Source organism: Triturus cristatus, chromosome 4_1, assembly GCF_964204655.1.
Source record: "Triturus cristatus chromosome 4_1, aTriCri1.1, whole genome shotgun sequence".
Lineage (NCBI taxonomy): Eukaryota > Metazoa > Chordata > Amphibia > Caudata > Salamandridae > Triturus > Triturus cristatus.
In genome coordinates, this window is record NC_140585.1 from 380848667 (window position 1) to 380875642 (window position 26976).

Sequence of the window (26976 nt, forward strand, 5' to 3'; positions counted from 1 at the left end):
GATGGCGCTGAAGTCTTTGCGGGAGCAGTCCCGAAAGCTGCTTGAGTTCCGGCAGACAGCTCCACGCTGTTCCAGGTCCTCCGGTTCCAAGTCTTTGCACTCGGGGTCAGGTAAGGCGAAGCACAAGAAGTCGAAGAAGCTCCATCTCTCTCTGACTTCCCCTCGCTGGTCGGGCGACGCGGCTGAGGGTGCGGGTGGTGCCTCCCCCGCGGCTCCGGCAGAGCCTGTGGTGTCGCCGCCGGCCCACCCACCCTTTCCGGGTCCGTCAGCGAATCTGGCCCAGCTACAAGAGTTCCTGTCGCCATGGCTCGACTCTTTGGGCCGTTGGCTCCCGCCAGTGCGCCTTCAGGCCCCGCAGGCCTGACTGGGGGTCCTCGTGTTCCATCGCTGGCGGCTCCGGCCCTGGTGCCGCAGGACCTCCGTGGATCCAGGCCTGGATCCCGGTCGACGCCGGTTGACCTAATAACACCTCCACCGACACCACTTCCGACGTCGCCCGCACCTCGGGCGACGTAGGCCCCGGTTTCAGCCCCGAAGGGGACGCGGCGTCGAGCCGGCCTCGGTCGAGGCCGTTCTCGACGCCACTCGGGTATTTCTATCCCCATGTCCCTATTCCTTATTTCCGGCCTGTAGAACGGCCAGAGGAAGAAGGGGAGGACTGGGAGGGGTCTGAGGACCCTCTCGCAGCTGACTGAGAGTATGAGGAGGACTGGGCAGAGGAGTTGGGGGAAGCCAGTGGTCTGGATACCTCTCCAAACCTTGGCATGCTGTCTCCTCCTACCGTGGCTACAGAGGAGGGCGCTAGTTATGCAGTGGTGTTACGTAGGACGTCCGAGGCCCTATACCTCGAGCTCCCTATGATGGCCGTCAGGACTAACCTCCTGACAGAAGTGCTTCAGTCAGCAGCTACTTCTGCGGAACCGTTGCTCCCCTTCCATGAAGCACTTTCCGACGTTCTTTTGGGCACCTGGTCCGGGCCCACAACAGGGGCTCCTGTGGATTGGAACGTGGCCCGCCGCCATCGCCCGGCTCCGGGTGACCCCATTTTCCTCTCCCAACATCTCACCCCCGAGAGCTTAGTTGTTGAAGCCTCTGCTTCTCCAACCGCCTTCCCTTCCGCACCTCCGGATAGGGTATCCAAGAAACTGGATCAGTTTGCAGAAAAATGTTTTTCTTCCGCCAGTTCTGCGCTGTGGTCCGTGAACACCGCATGCCTCTTGGGCCGTTATTCCCACTGTGTGTGGGATAAGGTGGCGGACGTGCTGCCCCAATGTCCAGAGGAGGCCCGGAAAACTCTCTCCCAGGCTGTTGCAGAGGGGAGAGACGCAGCAAAGTTCATGATTCGTTGTGGCCTAGACTTCGCCGACTCACTGGGCAGATCGATTGCAATGACGGTGGCGATCAGACGCCACGCCTGGTTGAGGACAACTGGATTTTTGGGGGTTGTCCAATCAACCCTTATGGATATGCCCTTTGATGGCCATCGCCTCTTCGGCGATAAAGCAGACCACGTGTTGGAGAGGTTCAAGGACTCCCGGGCTACGGCCAAGTCCCTCGGACTCTCCGCAGTCCGCCCTCCTCCGCCGTCTGCTTTTCACTCCTTTCGTGGCACCGGAAGGGGCGCCCCGCAGCGTTCGCAACAGAGCCACAAGCCTGCTCAACAACAATCCCAGCGCGGACGTGGGTTCCGCCATGGCGGACTAAGGAGCCAGCGGGTGGGTCAGTCCACCTCCACCCCGGCCACTACTGCCTCCAAACCTTCCTAGTCCGAGCTTTCAGGCCCATCAAACACCAGTGGGCGGCAGGATTCGCCATCACCTCCACCACTGGCGCACCATCACGTCAGACAGGTGGGTTTTAGAGATAGTCCGAAGGAGCTACTCCCTCCCCTTTGAGACTACCCCTCCAGCCATGCCACCTCAGTACCACCACATGTCGGGGATCACTTGGTGCTTCTTCAGAAGGAAGTTGTGGCCCTCTTGGCCAAGGGGGCCATTGAGCGCGTTCCGATGCCAGAAGTAGGGCTAGATTGTTATTCCCACTGCTTTGTGGTGCCAAAGGAGGACAAGGGCCTGCGTCCTATCTTAGACCTCCGGAACGTCAATCGCTTCCGCCGCAAAGAGACGTTCAAGATGCTCACTTTGGCTCAGGTCTTGTCTGCTCTCGATCCACAAGACTGGATGGTAGCGTTGGACTTGCAGGATGCGTATTTCCACATCCCAGTCCTGCGGACCCACCAGCGTTACTTGCGGTTCATGGTAGGCCACGAACACTTTCAGTTCACCGTGCTCCCTTTCGGCCTTACCAGCGCCCCCTCGGGTGTTCACGAAAGTGATTGTGGTGATCGCAGCTCATCTGCGTGGATCAGGGGTTTCAGTCTTCCCCTATCTCGACGACTGGTTGTTGAAGGTGGACTCGCCCCGGACAGTCATCTCCCTCCTCCAGACTACGGCCGACCTCCTGCATTCGCTGGGGTTCTCCATCAATGTGCCGAAGTCGCACCTGATTCCCTCTCAGAAGCTCCTCTTCATTGGAGCGGTTTTGGACACGGCGCAGTTTCGGGTCTATCCTCCGGAACAGCGAGTCCGGGATATTCGGGCTCTGATCCCGATCTTTCAGCCCTTGTCATGGGTTTCGGTCAGGGTGACCATGAGGCTGCTGGGCCTCATGGCCTCCTGCATCCTGCTGATCAATCATGCCAGATGGCATATGCGGACTCTACAGTGGGACCTGAAGTTCCAGTGGGCACAGCATCAGGGAAACCTGTCCGATCACGTCCAGATCTCGGAAGGCACTGCAAGACAGTTGCAGTGGTGGCTCACGGACTGGCATTGGGTCAACGGCAGATCCCTCTCCCTTCCCCAAGCGGAGCTCACAGTGGTGACGGATGCGTCCCTCCTGGGATGGGGCAGCCACATGGGAGAGGCGTAGATCAGAGGCCTCTGGTCTCCAGCGGAGTCCAAGCTCAATATCAACCTTCTGGAGCTTCGGGCGATCCAATTTGCACTGAAGGCATTCCTTCCCTCTGTCAAGGGGAGAGTAGTGCAGGTGTTCACAGACAACACCACCGCCATGTGGTGCTGTAACAAGCAAGGCGGGGTGGGGTCGTGGACCCTTTGTCAGGAGGCTCTGCGCATCTGGACATGTCTGGAACATCAGGGCGTTTTCCTGGTGGTTCAACACCTGGCAGGTTCTCTGAACGCCAGGGCGGACAAACTCTGCCACAGGTGCATGATGGATCACGAATGGCGTCTTCACTCGGAGGTGGCGCAAGGTCTCTTTCAGCAATGGTGAGAGCCTTGGTTATATCTATTTACCACCAAAGAGAACGCGCAATGTCATCAATTCTGCACGTTGGAATTTCCAAGGCGGCCATATGGTATCCCGAGGTACTCAGTATGAGCATAGATCCCCCGATCCGACTGCCTCTTTAGGAGGATCTTCTGTCGCAGCAGCAGGGGACGGTCCTCCACCCGAACCTGTCCAGCCTCCGTCTCTTTGCGTGGAGATTGAGCGGCGCCAGTTGATTCCTTTCAATTGCCTCCTGAAGTTTGTGATGTCATTCTGCCAGCCAGGCGTCCCTCCACTAAGGTGGTATACGCCTGTAGGTGGAACAAGTTTGTGCCCCTCTTTCTGAGGTTCTTTTGTTCCTTCTTTCTTTGGCCCAGCAGGGCTCTGCTCTGGGCACTATCAAGGGCAACCTTTCTGCTATTTCGGCCTTTCTCAGGCTCCTTGATCAGCCCTCTCTTTTCAAATCCACTGTTGTAAATAGATTTCTCAAAGGCATTACACACCTTTTTCCTCCTATTCCTTTCGTGATGCCACAGTGGGACTTGAATCTGGGTCTTACATACTTGATGTGCGCTCTCTTTGAGCCCCTTCACAACTGTCCTCTTCAGCTCTTGACCTTGAAGACTGCCTTCCTGGTGGCCATTACCTCTGCTAGGCGAGTGAGTGAGCTCCAGGCTCTTTCTTGTAAGCCTCCCTTTCTGTCGGTCCATCCGGACAAGGTTTTGCTCAGGCCCCGTCCTTCCTTTTGGGCAAAAGTTGTTACGGCCTTTCACATTGGGCAGTCTATTACCATGCCCACCTTCTTTCCGCCTCCGCATCCTTCCAGAGAGGAAGTGAAGCTCCACCGTCTGGACCCAAAACGTGCTCTCTCATTCTATCTCAACCGCACACAACAGTTCTGGGTGGATGACCAACTCTTTGTTGGCTATGTTGGCACCAAGAAAGGTCGGGCGGCGCACAAGAGGACTTTCTCCCGCTGGGTTGTCTTGTGCATCAAAGCCTGTTACACTTTGGCTAAAACGGAGCCTCCGGTGGGGCTACGTGCTCATTCCACTAGAGCAATTGCAGCCACTACTGCACTGGGACGTGGTGTCCCCCTGCAAGACATTTGTCAGGCAGCCACGTGGGCCTCGATGCACACGTTTACGAAGCATTACTGCCTTGACAGCCAAGTCCGGAGAGACGGCTTCTTTGACCGTTCTGTTCTCCGGGACTTTCTGGTGTGATATTGATTCGCAGACCCACCACCGGGGTTGGTATTGCTGGAGTATCTATTCTAAGGTAAGGAATCTATCACTTTGTGTTTCTTTTAGATGAACAAGTTACTTACCTTTGGTAACGATATATCTGTAAGAAACATTAGAAGTGATAGATTACTTTCTGCCCCACCCATCCTCCCCGTTCTGCGAACTGATTTCTAGGGTTAAGGTTATCCCTTTTAGGGCCCTAGTTTCAATGCACCAGTGGTCAGTATCTTGCATGGCTCTGCGTTCCTGGAGCGGAAAGTCGTGTACAGAACTGACATCAGCGCACGTTGGCGGCGTCTAAGTAGCGCCCGCGACGTCATCCCGGCGACGCCGATGACGGACGCGGAGCCGCACAACGCCACCCACCGATGCGCAGGGGTACTGCTGACGAAAACTTTCAGGATATTCTAAGGTAAGAATCTATCACTACTAATGTTTCTTACAGATATATCGTTACCGAAGGTAAGTAACTTGTTCATTAGTGAGCATGTAGGCCTCACTCCAGTGACACAGGTAAGCAAGCCCTGTTCACTTGTAGTGATCACTACATGATATGCAGCCACCACCATGCTCGTTCTGATCAACTCCTGGGAAATGCAAAAAGAACAATTGATGGACAGAATGTTGAACAATGTCAAACATTCAACCCAGTACAGAGATATGGGACTAAATCCATCATTTTTTGCTCACCATGCCATTCCAGTTTAAACCCGGCCATATGTAAATCAGTCTTGACCCTGCTCCTCATGGGATCAGTCCCACCCGTACTGCCAGGCCAGGTCCTCCCTGGACCGTAAACAAGCATGCTAGGACTGGTTTCGGGGTTTCACCTCTCATCAGCCAGGCTAGCTTGAGTCCGGTGGAAGGAGGAGCAAGGGACCCACGTCTGGGCATACCCATCCCACTTAGGGCAAAAAACGCTGCAGCAACAAATGTTGGACGGATTGCTAAATAAATCAGACATTCACTCCCAGTCAAGAGATCTTGCTTAAATCCATGGTTCTTTTGCTCACTACACAAACCCAGTTTGGACGTAACCATATGCAAATCAATCTTGACCCTACTCCTCATGGGAACCGTCTAGCCCAAACTGCCAGGAAGGACCTGACTTGGCAATTCGGCCTGGACTGTTCCTATGCGGAACAGGGTCAAGAGTGATTTGCGTATGGCTGGGTCCAAGCTGGAATGTCATGGTGAGCAAAAAAACTGCGAATTTAGGCCCAGATCACTCTACTGGGTGTGAATGTTTGACATTGTTCAGCATTCAGTCCATCAATTGTTCATTTTGCATTTGTCACCCGAGGAGAACGGGTATGCCCAGATGTGGGTCCCGTGCTCTCCATGCCACTGGAGTCAAGCTAGCCTGGCTGATATGGGGTGATGTCCTGAAACTGGTCCCAGCTTGCTTGTTTCCAGTCCAGGGACAATCTGGCCTTTCAGTTTGGGGTGGACTGTTCCCATGCGGAGCAGGGTCAAGACTGAATTGCATATGGCTGTGTCCAAGCTGGAATGACATGGTGAGCAAAACAACTATAGCTGTAGTCCCAAATCTCTGTACTGGGTGTCAATGTTTGACATTGTTCAGCACTCCATCCATCAATTGTTCTTTTTGCATTAGTTACCACTGGTGGGACGGATATTACCAGACGTCGGTCCCGTGCTCTCCGTGCAGTCCATGGAGTCACGGTAGTCTGGCTGGTGAAGGATGATACCCCGAAATCGGTACCAGGATGCTTGTTTTCAGTCCAGGGAGGGGCTGGTCTGGCAGTTCGATAGTCTCTACCGACTCCTAAAATGGTATTTGTACATTAGAAAAAGCATTTCAGCAACACAAATGTTGGCAGTCATAAAATGGTTTACACATTTGAGACTGTATTCAAGAATATAGAGGATCCATATATAAGGTGTAACTGTAGATCAACTGACTACATCTTTGTTATCAATTTTTTGTAGGTCTTGGATTCTGATAAAGAAATTAGTATCCATCTGTCAAAACTGCAAGAACAAACAGCATTGAAGGAAAACATTTTGATTAAAACAGTAGCCCCTAACATGAGAGCCCTGGAGAAATTGCAGCATGTCAGAGACAAGTTTCAAGAATCTGTAGATGGTAAATTTGAACGTGTAATTCTGCTTTAAAGATAAGACTTTGTTTAGATGGTAAAACATTTTAGTAGCCTATAAACTATTATTTTTTAAAAATATTATGTAACCAAATCTTCTTTTAAAATGCCAATAAGTTTCTATCCTTTTGCTGAGGAGTTTTAGCTTATTTTGATTTTTGAAAAGATTTTGTTTTGGCTAAGAATCACCCATTTATTTTTATTAAAAATGGTATTGCTGTTTTCGTTGACAATTTACCACAATATCATTGTTGCAAGTAGCGTGGCATTATAGTCCTTGTTATGTTATGTGAATTCGTAGAGCACGGCTAATAACCCATGAGGGTATCCAGGCACTAAGTAGGACAGGCCGGAGAGGCAGGAGGAGATCATGTCTGTTGTATCTGGAAGAGCCATATCTTGAGGTTCCTTCGGAAGTCCATAAGGAAGGGGGAGGTTCTGAGGTGTTTTGGGAGTTCGTCCAAAAATTGGCTGCGAGGTATGAGAAAGAGCATCCTCGGCTTCTGGTAGTCTTGATGAGAGGGAGGTGTACTCTTGTCTGGGACACAGATCGTAGGTGTCTGGTATGTTGGTAAAGCATAAGACAGTGGTTGAGGTAAGGGGGACTGGTATTGTGGAGAGATGTGTAGACGTGGGTGGAAAGCTTGAACTTACATCTTTCCTAGACTGGGAGCCAGTGGAGATTGTTGAGATGTGGTTATTTCGCGGGATGTTTATTATGAATGTGCCTGCAGCGTTCTGGGTGGTTTGGAGTTGGCATACATGGGTTGGGATTCTGACATAGAAGGCATTTCCTTAATCAAGTCTACTTGAGATGAGAGCCTGGGTAACCCTTTGTCTGGTGTTTAGTGGAATCAAATTGAAAATCTTGCGTAGCATTCACAGGATGTGAGAGCATGATCAGGAGATGGCATTGATCTGTCTTCTCATGGGGAGGTTAGTGTCCAGGAGGATCCCAAAGTTGGCATGGTCCGCAGGGGTGGGTGGGGGACCAAGTTTGGAGGGCCATCAAGAGGCATCCCAGGGGAAGTGGTTGTTGCCGAAGATAAGTACTTTGGTTTTGTCTGTGTTGAGCTGGAGACATTTGTTTTTCAACCAAGCAGTGAAGTTGTTCATGCAGTTGGCAAAGTTTGCTTTGGCGGTGCTGGTTGAGTCAGTAAGGGAGAGGATAAGCTTTTTTCCATCAGCGTAGGACACTATGTTGATGCCGTGCGATCTGATGATGTCTGCGAGAAGCATCATGTAGATGTTGATGAATGCTGGGCTGAGCTACAATCCTTGAGGGACTCCACAGATGAGTTTCTTAATTTCTGAGGTGTAGAGGGAAAGTCAAACTGGTTGAGTTCTGTCTGTGAGGAAGGAGGAATCCACTTGAGGGCCAGTCCGTGGATATCCAAGTGTGGAAGCTTTCGGATGAGTGACTTGTGGGAGACCGTATCGAAAGCTGCGGGGAGGTCGAGGAGGATGAATGCAGGCATTTCTTCTAAGTCAAGGATACTTCTGATTCATCAGTGTCCACATTGAGGTCTGTCTCTGTGCTGTGGTTGGTGCGAGAGCCTGATTGAGAGCTGTCTAGGAGTTGATTGAGTTTGAGGTGTTCTGCAATTTGGACATTGATGGCTCTCTCGATGACTTTAGCTGGAAAAGGCAGGAGCAAGATGGGTCTGTAGCTGCTGAGGGTGTTGGGGTCCGATGTTAGTTTCTTCAATAGGACGTTGACATCCGCATTTTTCCAGCATGAAAGGAAGGTGGTGGTGGTTACAGAGGTATTGATTATAGCGGTGACCGCGTGGGAGATGATGGTTCTTCCAAGGTTGTATATGAAGTGGGCATATGGGTCCTAAGGGGTGCCTAACTGGATGGTATTTATCAGGGAGGTGGTTTCTTTATTCGAGAGGGGCTTCCAGTTGCTTAGCTGCTGTTTGACAATGAAGGAGTTGTCCGGCTGTTCGAGGGAGTTCTTATCGGTATGCTGTGGGTCGAATGTGTTATAGATGTTGGCAATCTTTTGTTTGAAGAAGTTTGAGAGGTTGTTGCAGAGCGCTTGAGATGTGATGATGTCTTTGTTGGCAGCTGCGGGATTGGATAACTCCTTGACAATGGTGAAAAGTTCTTTGCCGTTGTTGGAGCTGGCTTTGAGTCTGAATTAGGGCCTTTTTCATTGAGTCTCGTAGTTAGTGGTAGAAGTTGAGGGCTGCTTGGCATGTGCATCTTGCAGTGGTGTTTTAGTGAAGTCTCCATTTTCTCTCAAGTTATTTGGTGTGGCACCTAGACTCCCTGAGGTTGTTTGTGTACCAGCCTGGTAAATTGTTGTTTTTGTAGGTCTTGTTTCTGTTGGGAGTGATGCGGTTGGGACAGTCGGCAAGCCATTTATTGAAGAGCTTGGTGTCAAACATTGAGGTTCCTAGTGTGGTTGGGTGGGCGTTCCTGTAGGGTCTTGGTCCAGTTTTTTGATGGTGCTTTGGGTTTTTCTGGTGGGTTGGCTTGGTAGACGGGTATCTTGAAATGTATCATGTAGTAGTCGTACAATGTGAGCGGGGTTGTGTGGGTGGCGGTGATCCTGTTGTAGGAGAAGAAAATAGGGTCGAGGGTGTGGCCTGCTGTGTGGGTTGGTCTTTGCACAAGCTGAGTTTGGGGTTACTGAGGCTGTTGAGGAGGGCCATGGAGTTAGGGTCTGTGGTGTCTTCCAGGGGGAAATTGTGGCCCCCGAGGAGGATGTAGTTCATTGATCTGATGGAGAGTGTTCCGATGAAACTGCGATGTGGTTGCAGAATTTCACTCTGGGTCTTGGGTGGCTTAATAAGAGGGTTCCCTTAATGGTTGAGTTGTAGTCCATTCATATTTTGAAGTGAAGGTGTTCATGAGGTTGATGTCCGAGTCCTTGGAGGTGGTGCAAGGAATCATGTTTTCCAAGTTGATCGCGAGTCCTCCGCCAGGTTTGTAGGTTCGGTTCTGGTGTATGATTTTGTAGGTGGGTGGGATGGGTGTGGCGATGTCCTAGTTGGAGGTGGGGTTGAGCCATGTTTTCAGTCAGGGTGAAATGTGTTGCTGTTGAGGAGGTCCCCAATTTAGGTGAGTGTTTCCCGAGAGATTGGACATTTAGGAGCATGGCGGACAGTTGGTGTGGGGTGGATCGGTTGTTTGGAGGCAGTGGTGTCAGCGTCTGAGGTGTCACAGGTGAAATCGCAATAGGTGCAGGAGAAGGGTCCTACCATCATCCTGGGGGATGCGTGGCAGCAGCGTGTTTGCTGGTGTGTGTTGTTGAGGTCGCAGAGGAGTAGCTGCATCCCTCGTTGGCTTCGGTGGCGGCTGTGGTGTTGCATTGGATGGTCACGGGGCCAGGGTCCCTTGTACTGGGTGCGGTAGAAGCGTGTCTAGGTGCCTACTCCATCCATTCAGATCTAATTTGCTGTGGTTTCAGTAGCACACTAATTCTATAACCATTGTCTCAAATTAGTTTTGATCTTAGGCTCCTGTCACCCAACCACACATTTAACAGAATTACCAATAACATCAACGCAGAATGTCTCAGACTCCAATCTGCAATAGAACTCCTTGCTAAGGCACGTAAAAACGCTACAGGCCATACTAATAAAAATCACGAATCACAAAATTACACCGGTCTACCACTCCTCCAGCATGCCTGCTTGTTCTGCTTCTTACTATCAGATGTTCTGCTTCTTACCATCAGATATATACATATTGAAACCTGGTCATTTCTCTGCGAGACAAAAGGCTGTTCTTGCTGCTGGCCTCTGTTTGTGTGAAACATTTGTGAGCTGCCTTGGTGTCTTGCACTGGATTTTCCACCAACATAGATTTTCCACTATCCTGAACCTAGACTGGTGTTTGTGAGAGCCTTTCAGTGGCATGCTATATCTTTTCTTGTGATCATCACTTCTAAAATGGTGAATGTCTAGCCCCTTCTTAAAAAGTCTGGACTTTTTATTAGGCCCTCAATACAAGAACTATATTTAATGTATTTATTAGTTGTGAGAAAATGACCCTTTAATGCATGGCCACCCATATGTTTTTTCTAAACTTTATTGCTTTTATTTAGACTCTGCACACTGGAGTGGTGCTGGCCAGTGCCCAGTGTACGTGCTCTGACCACTAAAACATGTAAAAACTGGCTAACTCCCTGTTTTACATATTTAACTTTCCTATAAGTCCATAGTATATGGTGCAGAAATACACCCATTGCGTGAAATGTTAACTGTCACTTGTGGACTGCAGCAGGTATTGACCAGTGAGTCGTGAGATTCTTTTTTTCTTGGCAGGAAGAACGGTTGGGGTTGGCCTAGTAACCTAATTAACTTCAAAGGGACCTGCCCTGCCACAAGTAAATGTCAGGTGACACCTGTAAAGGTCAAGCCGTTGTCGCCCTATTCCGTCTGGCATCAAACCCAGAGTGAGAAAAGCTACTCCAGATCTGGTTTGGAGTGATCACAGAAGATTGGACTGCTCATTTCCCTAGCCACTTATCTGAGTGGGCATACAGGCTCTGTACAAAGGGAGTTGCACTGTGAGATTATTTGCAGAAGTGCAAACAGGAATTGCTGCAAAAGTGGGTACGGTTGCTACTAGAAACGTTTACCCCATTGGGTAGAGAACAGTCAGGAGTTACCATCCCAAAGCTGATGCCAAGCTAAATATAGCACCTCAAGACACTATCCTCAGAAACCTCTCTGTACCTGTCACAAAGGGACTGCACCTTCTGTTTTAGACCTGTGAGTAGACATGAAGGACTGGACCTGCTTCCACTTGTATCCAGGACAAAGAAGTGAATTGCCAAGGTCAGTTGGCTGACCACCTGTGTGGCTACAGGGACACAACAAACTGCAAAAGGCCCTTTTCCAGAAGTGCCCAGCTCACCATTAGCAACTGGACCTGGACTGTACCCTGTTGTTCTGTCTAAGTTTCTAAAGGCCTTCTATTGAGGTCATGGGGGCCTTAGAAGTGTATTGCTGTGTCTGTTTGGATACCAAATGAAAGTATGGAAATATTTGAAAGCTTTTCCTTCAGAGCCCCTGTATTTGGAGGGGATCCATCATTGTTGGTACCCCTAAACCTGGGATTCAGGGCTTACTGCCATGAAGAAAATAGGGCTGCGACTCTGCTAACCGTGTTTTCAATCCTGCTTTCTGACAACAGGGGCCAATGTTTGAAATATTCTGATGATTATTACATAAGAAGCTTGCAGATTTGACTACAAATTTATGAGAAAAGCCTAGGTCACCCATTATAAAGACTATAGCGCGCTGACTTCAGTTCTTTTCTTTCCATGCCAGTTAGCGCAGATCCTGGGAAGAGGTACCCTAGTCACTTTTTGACTGACCCTTTTTTTTACTATTTGTCGAAGACTTTATCTCTTGATGTGGCAGGGATGTCCACAAGGCCGGCTAGATTAAAACCCTGTGGCACCTGTCACTGAGAAATGTTGGTGACAGACTGCAGGAAAGGGCCCCTTTTTGACATGGTCACCCCCACTTTTTGCTCATTGGTACTAATAATGATTGATAGTGCTTTGGTACCCTGCTAACCAGGCTTGAGTGCCAGAGCTCTTTCACTTAAAACACGACACATGGTCAATTGTAACCCAATTGGCAAGGTCTTTTGCACCCTTGTAGGTTCCTGGTAAGTGGTACCTATCGTGCCCAGTGCATGGGTACTAAAGAGGGTCCTTATCGGCTGCAGCACATATTATGTCACCCAAAGGGACCCACACAAAAACTGCATGCAGACTGCCATTGAAGGATGCGTGAAAGGGTGCAAGCCCTTCTGAAACACGACATCTGAAAGAAACAGTTAGTTATAAATTCCTTACCTTAGAATTACCCCCGGGCGCCAGACTGAAACCGGAAAGTTTTTTCGTCAGCAATACCTCTGCGCGTTGGAATGTGGCGTCGATCGGCTCCGCGTTCGTCGTTGGCGTCGTGGTCGCTGGGATGACGTCGCGGTAGCTACTTATACTCCGCCCTCGTGCACTGACGTCAGTTCTTTCTTTTTTTATCTGTGCCTGCCAACGCAGGGCCGGAGAGAGCGTTACCTCAAGTCGCTTTTTGACTGACCTTTTTGAGTGACTTTTGTCGATGTCTTTTTGAGTCCTAACGACTCGGTGCACGTAGGGATGGCCGGCTTTAAGGGTTGCGGTTCCTGTTCCCGACTGATGCTGGTGACGGATCCGCACCGTCTGTGCCTCTTTTCCCTGGAGCTGGACCACGACCCCAAGTCGTGCTCCGACTGCCGGTCCATGGCTCCGAAGGCTTTGCGGGAGCGGTCCAGAAAGCTTCTTGAGCATGGGCGCTCCACGCCGTTCCAGGTCCCAGTCGCGAGGCAGGTCGAGGGACTGGTCGCAGAGCAATCACCATTCGTCCTTTAAGTCTTCGCACTCGGGGTTAGGTAAGTCGAAGCACAAGAAGAAGTCCAACAACCATCGTCGCTCTTCGACTTCTCCCCGTCGGTCGGCTGACGCAACCATGGATGCTGGCGGTGCCCCTCCCGCGGCTCCGCGTGCGGAGCCTGAAGGGCCGACTCTGTGTTTCCCTCCCTTCCCGGGATCCGGTGTGACCCCTCCCCAGCCTGATCAATTTTACGAGGCGATGCAGGCCATCTTTGGGCAGCCTGAACCTGCCGGTGCGCCTTCGGGCCCCGTGTATTCGGTTGGGGGTCCTAGGCCTTCTCCGCCGGTGGCTCCGGCGCCACAGGGCCCCCGTGGATCCAGGCCTGAATCCGGATCGGCACCGGTTGACCTCATTGCGCCTCCACCGGTACTGCTTCCTCTGGCACCGCACCCGCATTCGACGCTGGTCGTGCCCCCGGCCGGCGTCGACCCCGGCCTCCATCCTGATGTGGGCACAGAGCTGGACCGACGTCGCCTGACGCCGGATCCGGCGCTGAGTGGGGTTTTTGTGCCCCAGTTCACTCCTGGGATCCCTTTCATGCCAGATTGGCACCCAGAGGATGAGGAGGACTGGGAGGGGTCAGGTGACCCTCTGACCGACCAGTTGGAGTATGATCCGTACTGGAGAGAGGACCTGGGGGGTGCCAGTGGTCTTGATACCTCCTACCGTGGTATGTTGTCTCCTCCTACTGTGGCTACCGAGGAGAGAGCATCATACGCAGTGGTGTTGCTTAGGGCGGCCGAGGCTCTCCACCTCGAGCTCCCTACTGTGGCGGTCAGGACTAACCTCCTGATGGAGGTGCTTCAACCGCAAGCGAGCTCTTCGGAGCCCCTGCTGTCGTTCAATGAAGCCCACACCGATGTCCTTTTGGGCACCTGGTCCAGGCCCAACACGTGGTCTTACGTGGATAGGATGATTGCCCGACGCCACCGCCCTGCCCCGGGTGACCTCACTTTCCTCTCCCAACACCCCACCCCTGAGAGCTTGGTGGACCAAGCCTCTACTTCCAAGGGCGCATTCCCTAACGCTCCACCAGATAGGGGATCCAAGAAGCTGGATCATCTTGGGAAGAAGATTTTTTTCTTCCGCCATGTTGTGGGCTGGATACCGCCGACTCTTTAGGCAGGACGATTTCCATGACAGTAGCCCTTCGGCACTATGCCTGGATGAGATTGACTGGCTTTTCTGGGGATGTCCAGAACACCCTTATGGGCATGCCCTTTGATGGCCGTCGCCTTTATGGTGACAAAGCAAACAACGCTCTTGAGCGTTTAAAGGACTCACGGGCTACGGCCAAGTCCTTGGGCCTCTCCACCCGCCCTGCACAGTCTGCTTTTCGCCCCTTTCCTGGCTACCGAAGGGGTACCCCACTACGTTCCGCCCAGAGTCACAGGCCGACACGAGTTCCCCAACCTTGGTGCGGCCAGTGACGTGGAAACCACTGCCGTGGTTCAGGGGGCCAGTGGATGGGCCAGTCCATGAACCCCCGCCCCCCCACGCCCCGCTGCAGCAGCCTCCAAACTTTCCTTGTACGACATTTCAGGCCCATCAATTGCCAGTGGATGGCAGGATCCGCCATCACCTCCCCCACTGGTGCACCATCACGTCATACAGGTGGGTTTTGCAGATAGTCCGAAGGGGCTACTCCCACCCCTTCGAGGCTAACCCTCCAGCCATGCCACCTCGGTACTATCGCATGTCGGGGATCACCTGGGCTTTCCCCAACAGGAAGTTTAGGCTCTCTTGGCCAAGAGAGCCATTGAGCGCGTTCCTGTCCCGGAAGTAGGTTGTGGTTTCTATTCCCACTACTGTCTGGTATCGTAGAAGGACAAGGTCCTGCGTCCTAGCTTGGACCTCAGGAGCATCAATCGCTACCTCCGGAAGGAGAAGTTCAAAATGTTGAAGTTAGCTCAGGTCTTGTCTGCCCTCGACCCTGGAGACTGGATGGTAGCGTTGGACCTGCAGGACGCCTATTTTCACATCCCCGTCCTGCCGGCCCACCGGCGCTACTTGCGGTTCATGGTAGGCCAGGAGCATTTTCAGTTTACCGTGCTCCCCTTTGGCCTTACCAGTGCCCTTAGGGTGTTCACAAAAGTGATGGTGGTGGAGCAGCTCATCTGCGCAGTTCAGGGGTTCCAGTCTTTCCCTATCTCGACGACTGGTTGTTGAAGGCGGACTCGCCTCAGGCAGTCGTCTCCCACCTCCAGACTACGGCCAACCTCCTGCATTCGCTGGGGTTCTCCATCAGCGTGCCTAAGTCACACCTGATTCCCTCTCAGAAGCTCCTCTTCTTCGGAGCAGTTCTGGACACGATGCGGTTTCGGGTCTATCCTCTCGAGCAGCGAGTCTGGGATATTTGGGCTATGATTCTGATCTTTCAGCCCTTATCCCGGGTGTCAGTCAGGATGACCCTCCGGCTGCTGGGCCTGATAGCTTCCTGCATCCTGCTGGTGGATCATGCCAGCTGTGCAGGCTCTACAGTGGGACCTGAAGTTCCAGTGGACGCAACATAAGGGGAATCTGTCAGATTGTGTCCAGATTTCAGAGCGCACTGCACACCAATTGCAGTGGTGGCTCACAAACTAGCATTGATTCTTTTTTTTATTTTTTATTTAGTTTTCCAGATTTCCAACACATCACAAATCAAATCAATTAAATCATCTTCTACCAGCAACCAAAAAGGCATTAATTAGAGAGGGCAAATAGTCTTTACAAACTTGAAACATAATCATACAGTACAAACACCAAATTCAGCATTATCTGTACATAGGCCTCAGAGAAGGTAAAAAAGGAAAACAATAAAGAGAGAGGAAAGAACAAATAAGAAGAAGAGAGAAGAAATTTAATTGTCTTACCTAGAGGAGGAATAAGAGAGAAAAATTGAAAAATAGCAGGAGAAAACAGGGGGAAGAGGGGAGAGAGAGAGGTAGTGAAAAAATCAAAGAGGGAGAACAATCCATTACAGGTTAAATATTCTGGGTATCGAACCATCTAGTCAGAGGGCCCCATACCGTCAAGCCTTTTTTTCTTGCCCTTCTTCCCTTCTTAGCATAGATTGCTCTCTCAAGCCTATAAGTAGAAAACAATCTGGCTTGCCATTGGCCAAAAGATGGGGGGGCCAGATCTTTCCAGTACATAGCAATACAAATTCGTAGGATGGTCATTGCAACAAATAGTAGTGCACCCCCTTCTTTGAGATCAAGTTGATTATGCAACCCTAACATAATAGTAGCTGGCCCAAGCTGAATATCAAAAAAGAGGACTCTACTTAGAAAAAATTGTACATCCTTCAATAGCATCTCTAGTTTTGGGCATGTAGCGAACATGTGGACAGAGTCTACATTATATTCTGAGCAACGAGGGCAGGTAGTTCCGGGGCCGGTTGCCCATTTGGCAACTCTGCTAGGGGTTATGTACATAAAATATCCCGTCTTGTAGAATTGCGCTTGCAATTTAGGAGATAACAGATATGTTTGTTCTAAGCCCAGGGCGGTACAGAAGACATTAGGTGGAGTATTTAGTTTTGCCTGCCATTTAGCATCTATTTTACTTAAATCGTCTGGTCGTAATTTGTTCATTATACAGTAGACAACTCCTATCCTTGGTAGGTTAGAGCCAAGCAATTTATCTATAAGACCAATCGCTACAAACCTCGAAGATCCTCCAGTTTTATTGGCTTAATAATTCATGATGGCATTATACTGAAATATCTGGTTGTTATTCAGATTATAGCTAATTTTCAGGTCTTCGAATGACCGAACACGGCCAGCGCCATAAAAGTCTCCTAATTTACAAATGCCTGCCAGATACCATCGTCGTAAATATGTATTTTTAAATATGAGTGGCAGATTTTCATTATTTCTAATGGGAGTATAAAAATTAAGTTTGGCTATTCCGAATATTTTACGAATATTACTAAAGACATGGTAAGCATTAATCAACGTCTTAAATCTAACTCGCTTATAATAGTTGAATTCCAAATGTCGCCACAGACACCCCCTTACGTTATCCCCTATAAGTAAAAAAATAAGGGGAGGGCAGGCCAGACCGACTAAAAGTGTAGTTCTCAGACATCAATTTGCTACAATATTGTAGCGAAGCAGCCCAATAATAAAGTTTTAAATTGGGGAGAGCCCAGCCTCCCCTCTCCCTTGGTAGAGTAAGAAAACTATAGGCCCTTCTTGGCTGTGTATATGCCCAAATAGTAAAGATTTGTTGAAAAACTAAGAGTATACGACTATTAAATGCCAACGGGATTGCACGAAAAAAAGAAAGCAATTTAGGGAAATACGTCATTTTTAGGATATTACATCTTCCCACGATAGTTAGATGTAGGTTATCTATTTTCCTAAGTGATTTCCTCATATTGATTGCCAATGGTGTCAGATTTTCTATAACCAGGGTATCTAAATCAGAGACAATATTAACTCCTAAGTATTTTTGCTTTATCAGTAATTCGGTTATCTTCCCAGGTTACTTTTTTATTAACGACAATCTGCGTTTTTGTTCTATTTAAAGCATATCCAGAGATCAGTCCAAATTCCTGATTTTCTTGCTCTAAAGCCCTGATGGCCAGTTCTGGTTCAGGAGTTACTATGGCTATATCATCGGCGTAAGCCATGATCTTTGTATCTACGCCGAACCTAACCACGGGTGGAATCGAGGGATTGGCTTCGATTCTTCTTATCAGAGGGTCTATGTAGAGAGCAAAGAGTAGGGGAGAGCAAGGACACCCCTGCCTTGTTCCTCTTGTTATCTTGATTTGTTCTGTCAACTGACCATTAATTAATATTTTAGCTGTGGGGTTCTGGTACAGTGCTTGCAAGGCTTGAATCATTCTAACTCCAAAACCGGACCGCCGCATGATAACCCAGAGAAATTGCCAGGAGACCCGATCGAACGCCTTCTCTGCATCTAAGAGAATAAGCGAGATCGGGTCTCCTGTTACCTCTGCGGTATCAAATAACGTAATAGTCCGTCGAACATGCTCGGTGGTACCCTTTTTTGGAATAAATCCATGCTGCCACCTAGATACTAATGATTCAATATTTAAAGACATTCTAGTGGCAATAACTTTAGAAAATTTTTTAGAATTAGAATTAATTAATGTTATAGGCCTATATGATGACAACTCCAAGGGTGATTTATCTTTCTTAGGGAATATCACAATTTTAGCTGAGGACCAGGAATTCGGCGGAGGAGTCCCCTCGAAAATAGAGCTAACTACTTTCGTGAAAAGATCTTTTAATTGTTCTAAGAAGACTTTATAAAATTTGACTGGAAGGTTGTCTGTCCCTGAAGCTTTACCATCAGGGAGGCTAGCCAATGCAGATGCAATCTCCTCCCAACCTGGAGGGATTTCCAGTGTGTGGTGTGTATCAGCGTTCAATTTAATTAGTGGTGTTCTCTCTAGATATTTTTTAATCTTATTATCTAAATCTTTGCTTGTTCCGCTGATCTCCTCTGAATATAGCTTTTCATAAAAATTCCTAAAAGCCTCCTTGATTTTTTTCGGATCAGAGGTTAACCCTTCAGTATCTGTATCAGTATTAATTGAAGTGATGGTGTTTGCAGTTGTCTGTTGCCTGGTAGAGATGGCGAGTTGATGACCAATACATTCGCTCAGCTCATAGCATTTCTCTCTAGATACTGCCCATTTAGTAGCAATTTTTTCTGCTAATGCCGCCCCCATTTCTGATTTCGTAACCGCGACCCTTATCTGTGCTTCATCAATTCCTGATCCAGCCCGGACCGCCTCTATTAGTTTTTTTTCCACTTCTGTCATCTGTCTTTGTAGTGAATCCATTTGTATTTTTTCCTTTTCATTCTTCCTGATTGAAAAGCGGAGTGTCTCCCCCCTAATACCAGCTTTAAGAGTGTCCCAGACCACCATGGAGTAATTTAGACAGACTTGAGGTTCGGAGGAAAACTGAGTGCACAGTTGTGGGGAAATTATTTTAATTAACAAAAGATTTGAAAATACCAAAAGCCCCCCTTGGGGCAGCGAGTAATCTACAGACAATAATGTTATCTTCTGATGTCCACATAACAACAATTAATTATATTCCCCTGCCTGTAAGATCAGTGGTTGAATTTCTTCAGTTTCCTTGTCCATTAAAAAGTGAACTCCGTCCTCAACTTTGTAATCTGCACCCTCGACTCATGTTCGCATGCCTTTCATTCTGTGAATGAATATTACCTTTTCTGACTTTTGAGAAATGATTGTGTCCACTATAGGTCCAGAAGGGCCAGTTTGAATCCGGCCTTTCTGGCTATCAACATGGGGTAAATGTTCAAGCTAACTATCTGAATTAAATCATGTGTCCGCAGTAATAAAAATAAAATAAAAAAAAGAGTGTCCCAGACCACCATTACTGATGCAGACACGATATTTATCCTCAAGAATTCCTGTATCCATTCAGCCATGTATTCCCGATAATTATTATCATATAACAAGGCTTTTTCAAATGTCCAATTCGAACTTAATCCCTGGCTCCCCCATCCCTCTAAGTTTAAAATAAGTGGGTTATGATCCGACAATAATCGGGGGGCGATATCGATTGAGCAAACACATGCAAGAGCAGGGGAAACCAAAAAATAATCCAGTCTGGCTAATGACCGGTGTGGAGCGGAAAAAAAAGTATAACCATTCTGATCTGGCTTAGAATGAGCCCAGACGTCCTTTAAGCCATGAGTGCTTAATAAATTGCGCAAAGCTCGAGAGACTTTGGGCTTTCTTCCTTCATAGCTCCAGGAATTATCTAAGTCCCAAATACTGGGTAAATTTATATTAAAGTCACCGCACAGAATTATCGGTGGTGTCCAGAGTTCTAGCTCTTGATTAATGTAATTTATCACACCAGGGTCATCTAAGTTACTCGCATAAACAGAACAAATCGTAAATATAAGGCTCGAAGATAAAGAGCACCTCGCCAGAACCCATCTTCCTAATGTATCAGATTTAACCTGATTCACAGCTAGTGGTAGTGTTTTACGAGCAATAATACCGACTCCCTTTACTCGGGCTCCTTGTGTAGTTGCCTCGATTAATTTGAAACCTAAAGAATCCAACAAATACTTCTGGCCCACTTCAATATGAGTCTCTTGGAGACATACTATATCCGCCCCCATCAGTCGTAGTGCCTGCGCAGTTTTCTGTCTCTTTAATGAATCATTCAGGCCGCAGATATTTAATTAGATAATTCGAAGTTTACATTGTGTAGTCATTTATTATTATATATATATATCTTTTTTTTCCCCCCATTGAACCTGTTAATTCCCAATAAGATAGCAGAATTGAAAACCTGGACAATCAGATCCTCCCACCCTGGCCTTACCAAATTCTCCAGCCTTAAACCCTCTCCCAGCCCTCCAGGCCCCTCCAAAGGACCTCACATCCTTCTCCCTTTATCTTACAAATGTGAAAAACATTACCTATAGCATAATGTTAAATGTTTTAAATAAAGACAGTACCGCTCTATTAAATTTGCCCTCCCAGATTTCAAAATGAACCCGAAAAACCTCCCCCCCCCCCCCCCCCCCCAAAAAAAAGACAGTCAGGGAAACCCTGAAGGATGGAAAACTAATGTGAATCCCCCCGCCTGGCCGCTGCTCCAGAGATTGTCTGGCTTAGCTGTACCAGATGGGAAATGAGAAAGGAGTGCAATAATCTAGTTTTTTTTTTTTTTTGGGGGGGAGGAGAAGAGAGAAATAAACAAAGAAAGATAAGCATACAATTGATGTTCTCCATCTCCCCCCTCAACAACCCCCTTTTCACCACTTCCCTTCCCTCCAACCTTCAGTAAATAAAAAAAGAAAGAGAAGGCCAATAAGACCCCCCTCTGTTGCTTTAAAGCTTAGGTTTTAAGAAATTCATCCCCAAGTTCTAAGTTTCAGATTTCATTTTCGTTTTCTCCCCGCTATTTCCCTTAGGTATTCGCCAGCTTTAATCTCAGATAAGAAAATACGGGTCGAGCCCTCGAATATAACTTTCAGCCTTGCCGGGTTCATCAAAAAGACTTGGGCCCCTTGCTGTTGTAGGGGAGTAATCATTTGGCGCAATCGCCATCTTCGCTCCATGGTTGCATGGCTAAAGTCTGGTTTAGAGAAGAATTTAATCCCCTCTACCTCTTTCTGAGAGTTAGGCCTGGCCTGGTCATATATTAATTGTCTTAGGAGAAAGTTTCCAAAAAAAAAAAAAAAGCTCTGGGTTTCTCATTACCAGCATTACTACCATCCCGTCTTTGCTTAAAAAAAGGGGAAAATGGTGTGCCCTTTGAATCTCCTGTTCCCAATTCCAGCTAGTCTGAGATGGAAAGGCAGGCCGAAGCATATTGACAATATATCCTCTGGGGTCATCTCCCTCAATGCCTTCCGGAATAACTAATAATCTTAGGTTATTTCTCCGTAACCTATTTTCCTGCTCTTCAAGTTTGGCCATCATGTCAGTGAGGCATGCCTCATGTGAGGCGCTTTGCTTTTTTATTACGATTAAGACCCGGTCTCCGATATCGGTGCAAGTTTTATTTAATTTCCTGACCACCCCCATGCAATTTTTTTGAAGCGCCCTTCGCCACAAGGCTGTCCGCTCTAGCTTCTTCCTGGAATTGCTTAATAGACGCTAGAATCGAAGTTAGAGTAGGTTCAGAGTTTTCGATAGGTAGCTGTAGGCAATTGGGGCTTCCATCAGGCAGGGACCCGAGCGGGTCTGTGTGCACCCGTTTGGGCAGACTACGTTTTTTACCATTCACTTTTTTCTGTTTTAACGGTTCTGGGAGCAGAATCATTTACCCCCCTATCAGATTGAGTGGTTTCTATAGAGCTTACTAGCTCATTATCAGACCCGGTTAAGGATCCATCCGAGACAGAAAAAAAGTTTTCATTTGCTAGGCCGCTTTCATCGGTCGCTTTATTTAGCCCGAGGATGGTTTCATCTGCATCGCGGCCAAAAGGGTCTCCAGCAGTGGCTGAGGGAGTAGTAATAGCGGTAGTGATGTTAGTGGCGACGTAAGGGATGGTAATATTCGTAATATTCGTAGAAGCAGCAACGGCATTGATAGTGGTAGCATTATCTCGCTGGCCAGGGTTAGGCTCTGATCCCTGGGTGATTTCTTTAGTAAAGGCCTCTCCACCAAGTTCAATTATTGTGCCTTGAGTTGATTGCAGAGGAGTTGATAAGGCTCCTTGTTCTAAAGAGCCCTCTATTAAGCCACTTGAAGCGGCTGGGATCAGGATGGGTGCATTTTTTAGATTAGTAAAAAGTCTAGCAATAGATGGGGGGGCACCAGGGTTTCCCAAAGTAAGTTCTTTTGAGCAGATTGCCCCCCCAAGCCTCCCCATGTTTTTTTTGCACGCCCCAGGGTCTCTTTTACCTTTGGAATCCAGTCTATCTGTCTTCTCCGCTTTGTCCTTGTCCCAGAGCTCCTCGTGGGCTGCAGTGTTCTTTGACTTAAGAGTCTTCTGGCCGCGAATGGGCATCACGTCACTGCTCCTCTTCCCTGCGTTTTTCCCACCACTGTAGCCGCCACCAAGCAAGTCCAACCGCGTTCGGCTCCCCTCTGTCAGGTTATCAGTTTGAATCTTGTTTCTTGCCTTATCTTTGCCGGTGACGGGTCCTGTGTTAACACGAAAGCGTAGCACCACGAAGACCCAGATGCGAGATTTTACTTTTCTCGCTCCGCTCCAGGCGCGGACCGAGGCTCCAGACGGCCGGCGTTCGAAGGCGGGTAAAGCTGAGGCGATCACAAGCATTGCCAGGTGAGAGCACCTGAGCTACGGGTCAGGGTTAGGTCAGCTAGCCGATAACCGAGCAGATCAAAACACCATAGGGTAGCCAGCGTTGCGGCAGCGCGCGGGAGAGAGAAAACACTCACACTAGCGCCATCTCCTGCCTCTTGACCATCTCCTGCCTCATGAACCAGCATGGATTCAACGGCAGATCCCTCTCCCTTCCTCAACCAGAGTTCACAGTGGTGACCGATGCATCAGTCCTGGGATGGGACGGCCACATTGGAGAGGCGGAGATCAGAGTCCTCTGGTCTCCAGCGGAGTCTGGGCTCCACATCAACCTGGAGCTGTGGGCGATCCGGCTTGCACTAAAAGCATTCCTTCCCTCTGTCTGGGGAAGAGTAGTGCAGGTGTTCACGGACAACACCACCGCCACCTGGTACTGCAACAAACAGGGCGGGGTGGGGTCGTGGACCCTATGTCAAGAGGCCCTCTGCCGCTGGACATGGCTGGAACATCAGGGCATATCCCTGGTGGTTCAACACCTGGCAGGTTCCTTGAACGCCAGGGCGGACGAACTCAGCCGCAAGTGCATGATGGTTCACGAATGGTGTCTTCACTCGGAGGTGGTGCAAGGGCAACAGTGGGGAGAGCCTTGGTTTGATCTATTCCCCACCAAACAGAGCGTGCAATGTCAGCAATTCTGTGCGTTGGAATTTCCAAGGCGGCACTCGCTAGGCGACGCTTTTCATCGCGAGTGGAGTTGCGGTCTGTTGTTCACCTTTCCGTCTATACCACTTCGGCCCAGAGTGCTGAAGAAGATCAACCGCAACCGGGTCCAAGTCATTCTGGTGGCTGCGGATTGGGCACGAAGAGTCTGCTATCCCGGGCTACCCTTTTGTATTAGAACAGTGGTCCTTAAACAGAACAGTGAACCTTGCCTTGAAATAATTCACTTATTCCAAACGCTAGCAGATCCTCGCCAAGTTTTGCCAAGGTGAGAAATCCCGTCTACAAGCAATCTGTACTATTTTCCTAACTACAGTAACTCGGACCACTCACAACCGTTTTTCACTTAATTTCAGACCCCTCCATTGGGCGGCTGCCTCAGTTCAAGCCACCGTGCGTAAAGATTGTTCCCGCACGTGAATCTAAGGGTATTTTCACCATTCTTTTTTGCTTAGCGCTCCTTGTGTTCGTGTACTTTAGCGCACGGTTAGCCGGTATTTTTCAATAATTACTGGCTATTTAAGCGCTGCATGACAGGAACAGCGTCTTCACTATGACTTGTATTTGGTTCACGTAGCCCTGTTCAACTGGCACACCGCGCCTCACAACCCTTCACGTCATCTATTGAGTTTGCTGCGCACAGCTTGACCTGGTCTTTGAGTAAGACATGCATGCGGAATATCAATGTCAACCACCGCACTGCATGACTTTTACTACATTCACTGTCTGCATATTGAATAGTCTGTTGGTATAGCCGGCCACAGTTGCCATCCTCATTGTTAGACACAAGTAACTGTTTCGTCAGTTCCGGTTTGGACCCTCTCATGCCGTTCTCAATAATTTGTGTTGATATTTATTCCTTGCACCTATTAATGCCACTTCACGTTCACAGGTTATTTCAAACACCTTCACAGTGCATTTGTCTGACACCAGGGATGCTTAATGATTGCCTTGCAGTTTGTACTAGGCTTTACACTCCGTATTAGACGCCTCCTAATCTCCTTCCCCTCTCTCTGTTTTCCACAGGCACTTTTACAAATTCAGGCTTGTAACTTTAACTGTCCTGATGATGATCCTACTATTGTTTTAAAAGGATCGAAACGTCATCGACTAATGTAAACAGTGTGCACATTAATCCAATGTGATAAAAGAAGTGCATTTACTGTTTTTTCTAAGCTTGCCACAATTATGCTCAATGTTTCGCAAGCTACTACTGTCTTGCCTGAAATGTTTTTGTCTTAATTGTACTTGTCATGTGTTCGTGTAGGATGCAGGATTGTGTCCCACTATATTGATGTGCTCATATTTGTGTTTTTTGAAGTTATTGATTTATTAAATTGAATTTCCGGTTGGACACTCACAATATAGCACTGATTCTAGTCTATATTTATCTTATTGACTATTGTTCTTTTTAAGGACCACTGTTCTAATACAATACTGTCACCCAAGGTCCTTATCTACCTTTTGGGTTCCCTTGTTTTTTTTAACTATCCCGAGCTACTCAACATGGCCATCGATCCTCTGATTCAACTGCCTCTTCGGGAGGATCTTCTGTCGCAGCAGCAGGGGACGGTCCTCCACTCGAACCTGTCCAGCCTCCACCTCCTTGCGTGGAAATTGAGCGGTGGCAGTTGATGTCGTTTTACTTGCCTCCCAAAGTCTGTGGTGTAATCTTGGCACCCAATTGTCCTTCCACTAAGACGGTATACGCCTATTGATGGAACAAATTTGTGGCATGGCGCGCAGCAAAGGCTGTGGATCCCCTTTCTGCCCCTCTTTCTGAGGTTCTCTTATGCCTCCCTTTTTTGGCCCAGCAGGGCTCTGTTCTGGGCACTATCATGGGCTATCTCCCAGCCATTTCCACCTTTCTAAGGCTTCCTGATCAGCCTTCTCTCTTGAGGGTCCCCGGTTGTAAATTGTTTCTTAAAAGGCATTACTCATCTCTTTCCTCCTATCCCCTTCGTAATGCCTCAGTGGGACTTGAATTTGGTCTTGACCTATCTGATGTGCGCTCCCTTTGAGCCGCTTCACAACTGTCCTTTACGACTTTTAACTCTTAAAACTGCATTCCTGGTAGCCATCACATCTGCCAGAAGAGTGAGTGAGCTCCAGGCTCTTTCATCCAAACCTCCTTTTCTGGCTGTACATCCGGACAAGGATGTCCTAAGAACTCGTCCATCCTTTCTCAAGATGGTCACCTCCTTTCACATTGGGCAAACCATCACTTTGCCCACCTTCTTTCTGCTTCCTTCTAAAGAGGAAGAGAGGCTCCACCGTCTGGACCCAAAACGTGCGCTTTCCTTCTATCTGGATCGCACAAAACAGTTCCGGGTGGATGACCAACTCTTTGTTGGCTACATGGGCGCCAAGCGAGGTCGGGCCGTACACAAGCGGGTCGTTTTGTGTATTAAAGCCTGCTATTTTCTAGCTAAAAAGGAGCCTCCAGTGGGGCTACACGCCCATTCCACCAGCGCGACTGCAGCTTCTACTACTTTGGGATGAGGAGTACCTCTGAATGACATCTGTCAGGCAGCTACGTGGGCATTACTGCACACGTTTACAAAACACTACTGCCTGGACAGCCAAGTCCGGAGAGACGGCTTCTTTGGCCGTTCTGTTCTCCAGGACTTTCTGGTGTGATCTTGGTTCGCTGACCCACCTCGGGGGTTGGTATTACTGTGGTATCTATTCTAAGGTAAGAAATCTATATCTAACTGTTTCTTTCAGATGAACAAGTTACTTACCTTTGGTAACGATATATCTGTAAGAAACATAGGTTAGTTATAGATTCCTTACCGCCCCACCCATCCTCCCTGTTCTGCGAACTGATTTCTAGGGTTAAGGACATCATTTCAGGGCCCTAGTTTTGTGCACCAGTGGTCAGTGTCTTGCATGGCTCTGCGTTTCTGGTGTGGAAAGTTGTGTACTGGACGTCAGCGCGCAAGGGCGGCGTCTAAGTAGCTACCGCGCCATCATCCCAGCGACCACGACGCCAAAGACGGACGCAGAGCCGACCAACGCCACATTCCGAAGCGCAGAGGTACTGCTGACGATTAACTTTCTGGATCCATTCTGACGCCTGGAGGTAATTCTAAGGTAAGGAATCTATAACTAATCTATGTTTCTTACAGATATATTGTTACTGAAGTTAAGTAACTTGTTCGTTAGTTGTAGATTCCTTACCGCCCCACCCATCCTCCCCGCTCAGTGAACCGACTTCTTGGAATAGAGACTCCATTACAGGGCCCTAGTTATGGCGCACCAGTGGTCAGTGTCTTTCATGTTTTTGCGCTTTTGGCGTTGAAAGTCCTGTCAGAACTGACGTCAGCGCCCAGGGGCAGCATCTAAGAAGGCACCGCGACGTCTTCCCAGCGACCACAACTCCCAACAACGGACGCGGATTCGACCGACGCCACCTTCGGACACGCAGGGATAAAAAAATCACCTGATTCAGGT

General features: G+C 48.6%; 1 protein-coding gene across 1 annotated transcript in view; it reads left to right on the plus strand.

The window, feature by feature from the left end:
• Nucleotides 1-26976, plus strand: part of SMC1B (structural maintenance of chromosomes 1B) — a 2533210-nt gene that overhangs the window by 2244584 nt on the left and 261650 nt on the right. Inside the window, exon 20 of the mRNA XM_085652431.1 lies at nt 6492-6648. Within this exon, the coding sequence (XP_085508557.1) occupies nt 6492-6648 (157 nt within the window). The remainder of the gene's footprint in view (nt 1-6491; nt 6649-26976) is intronic.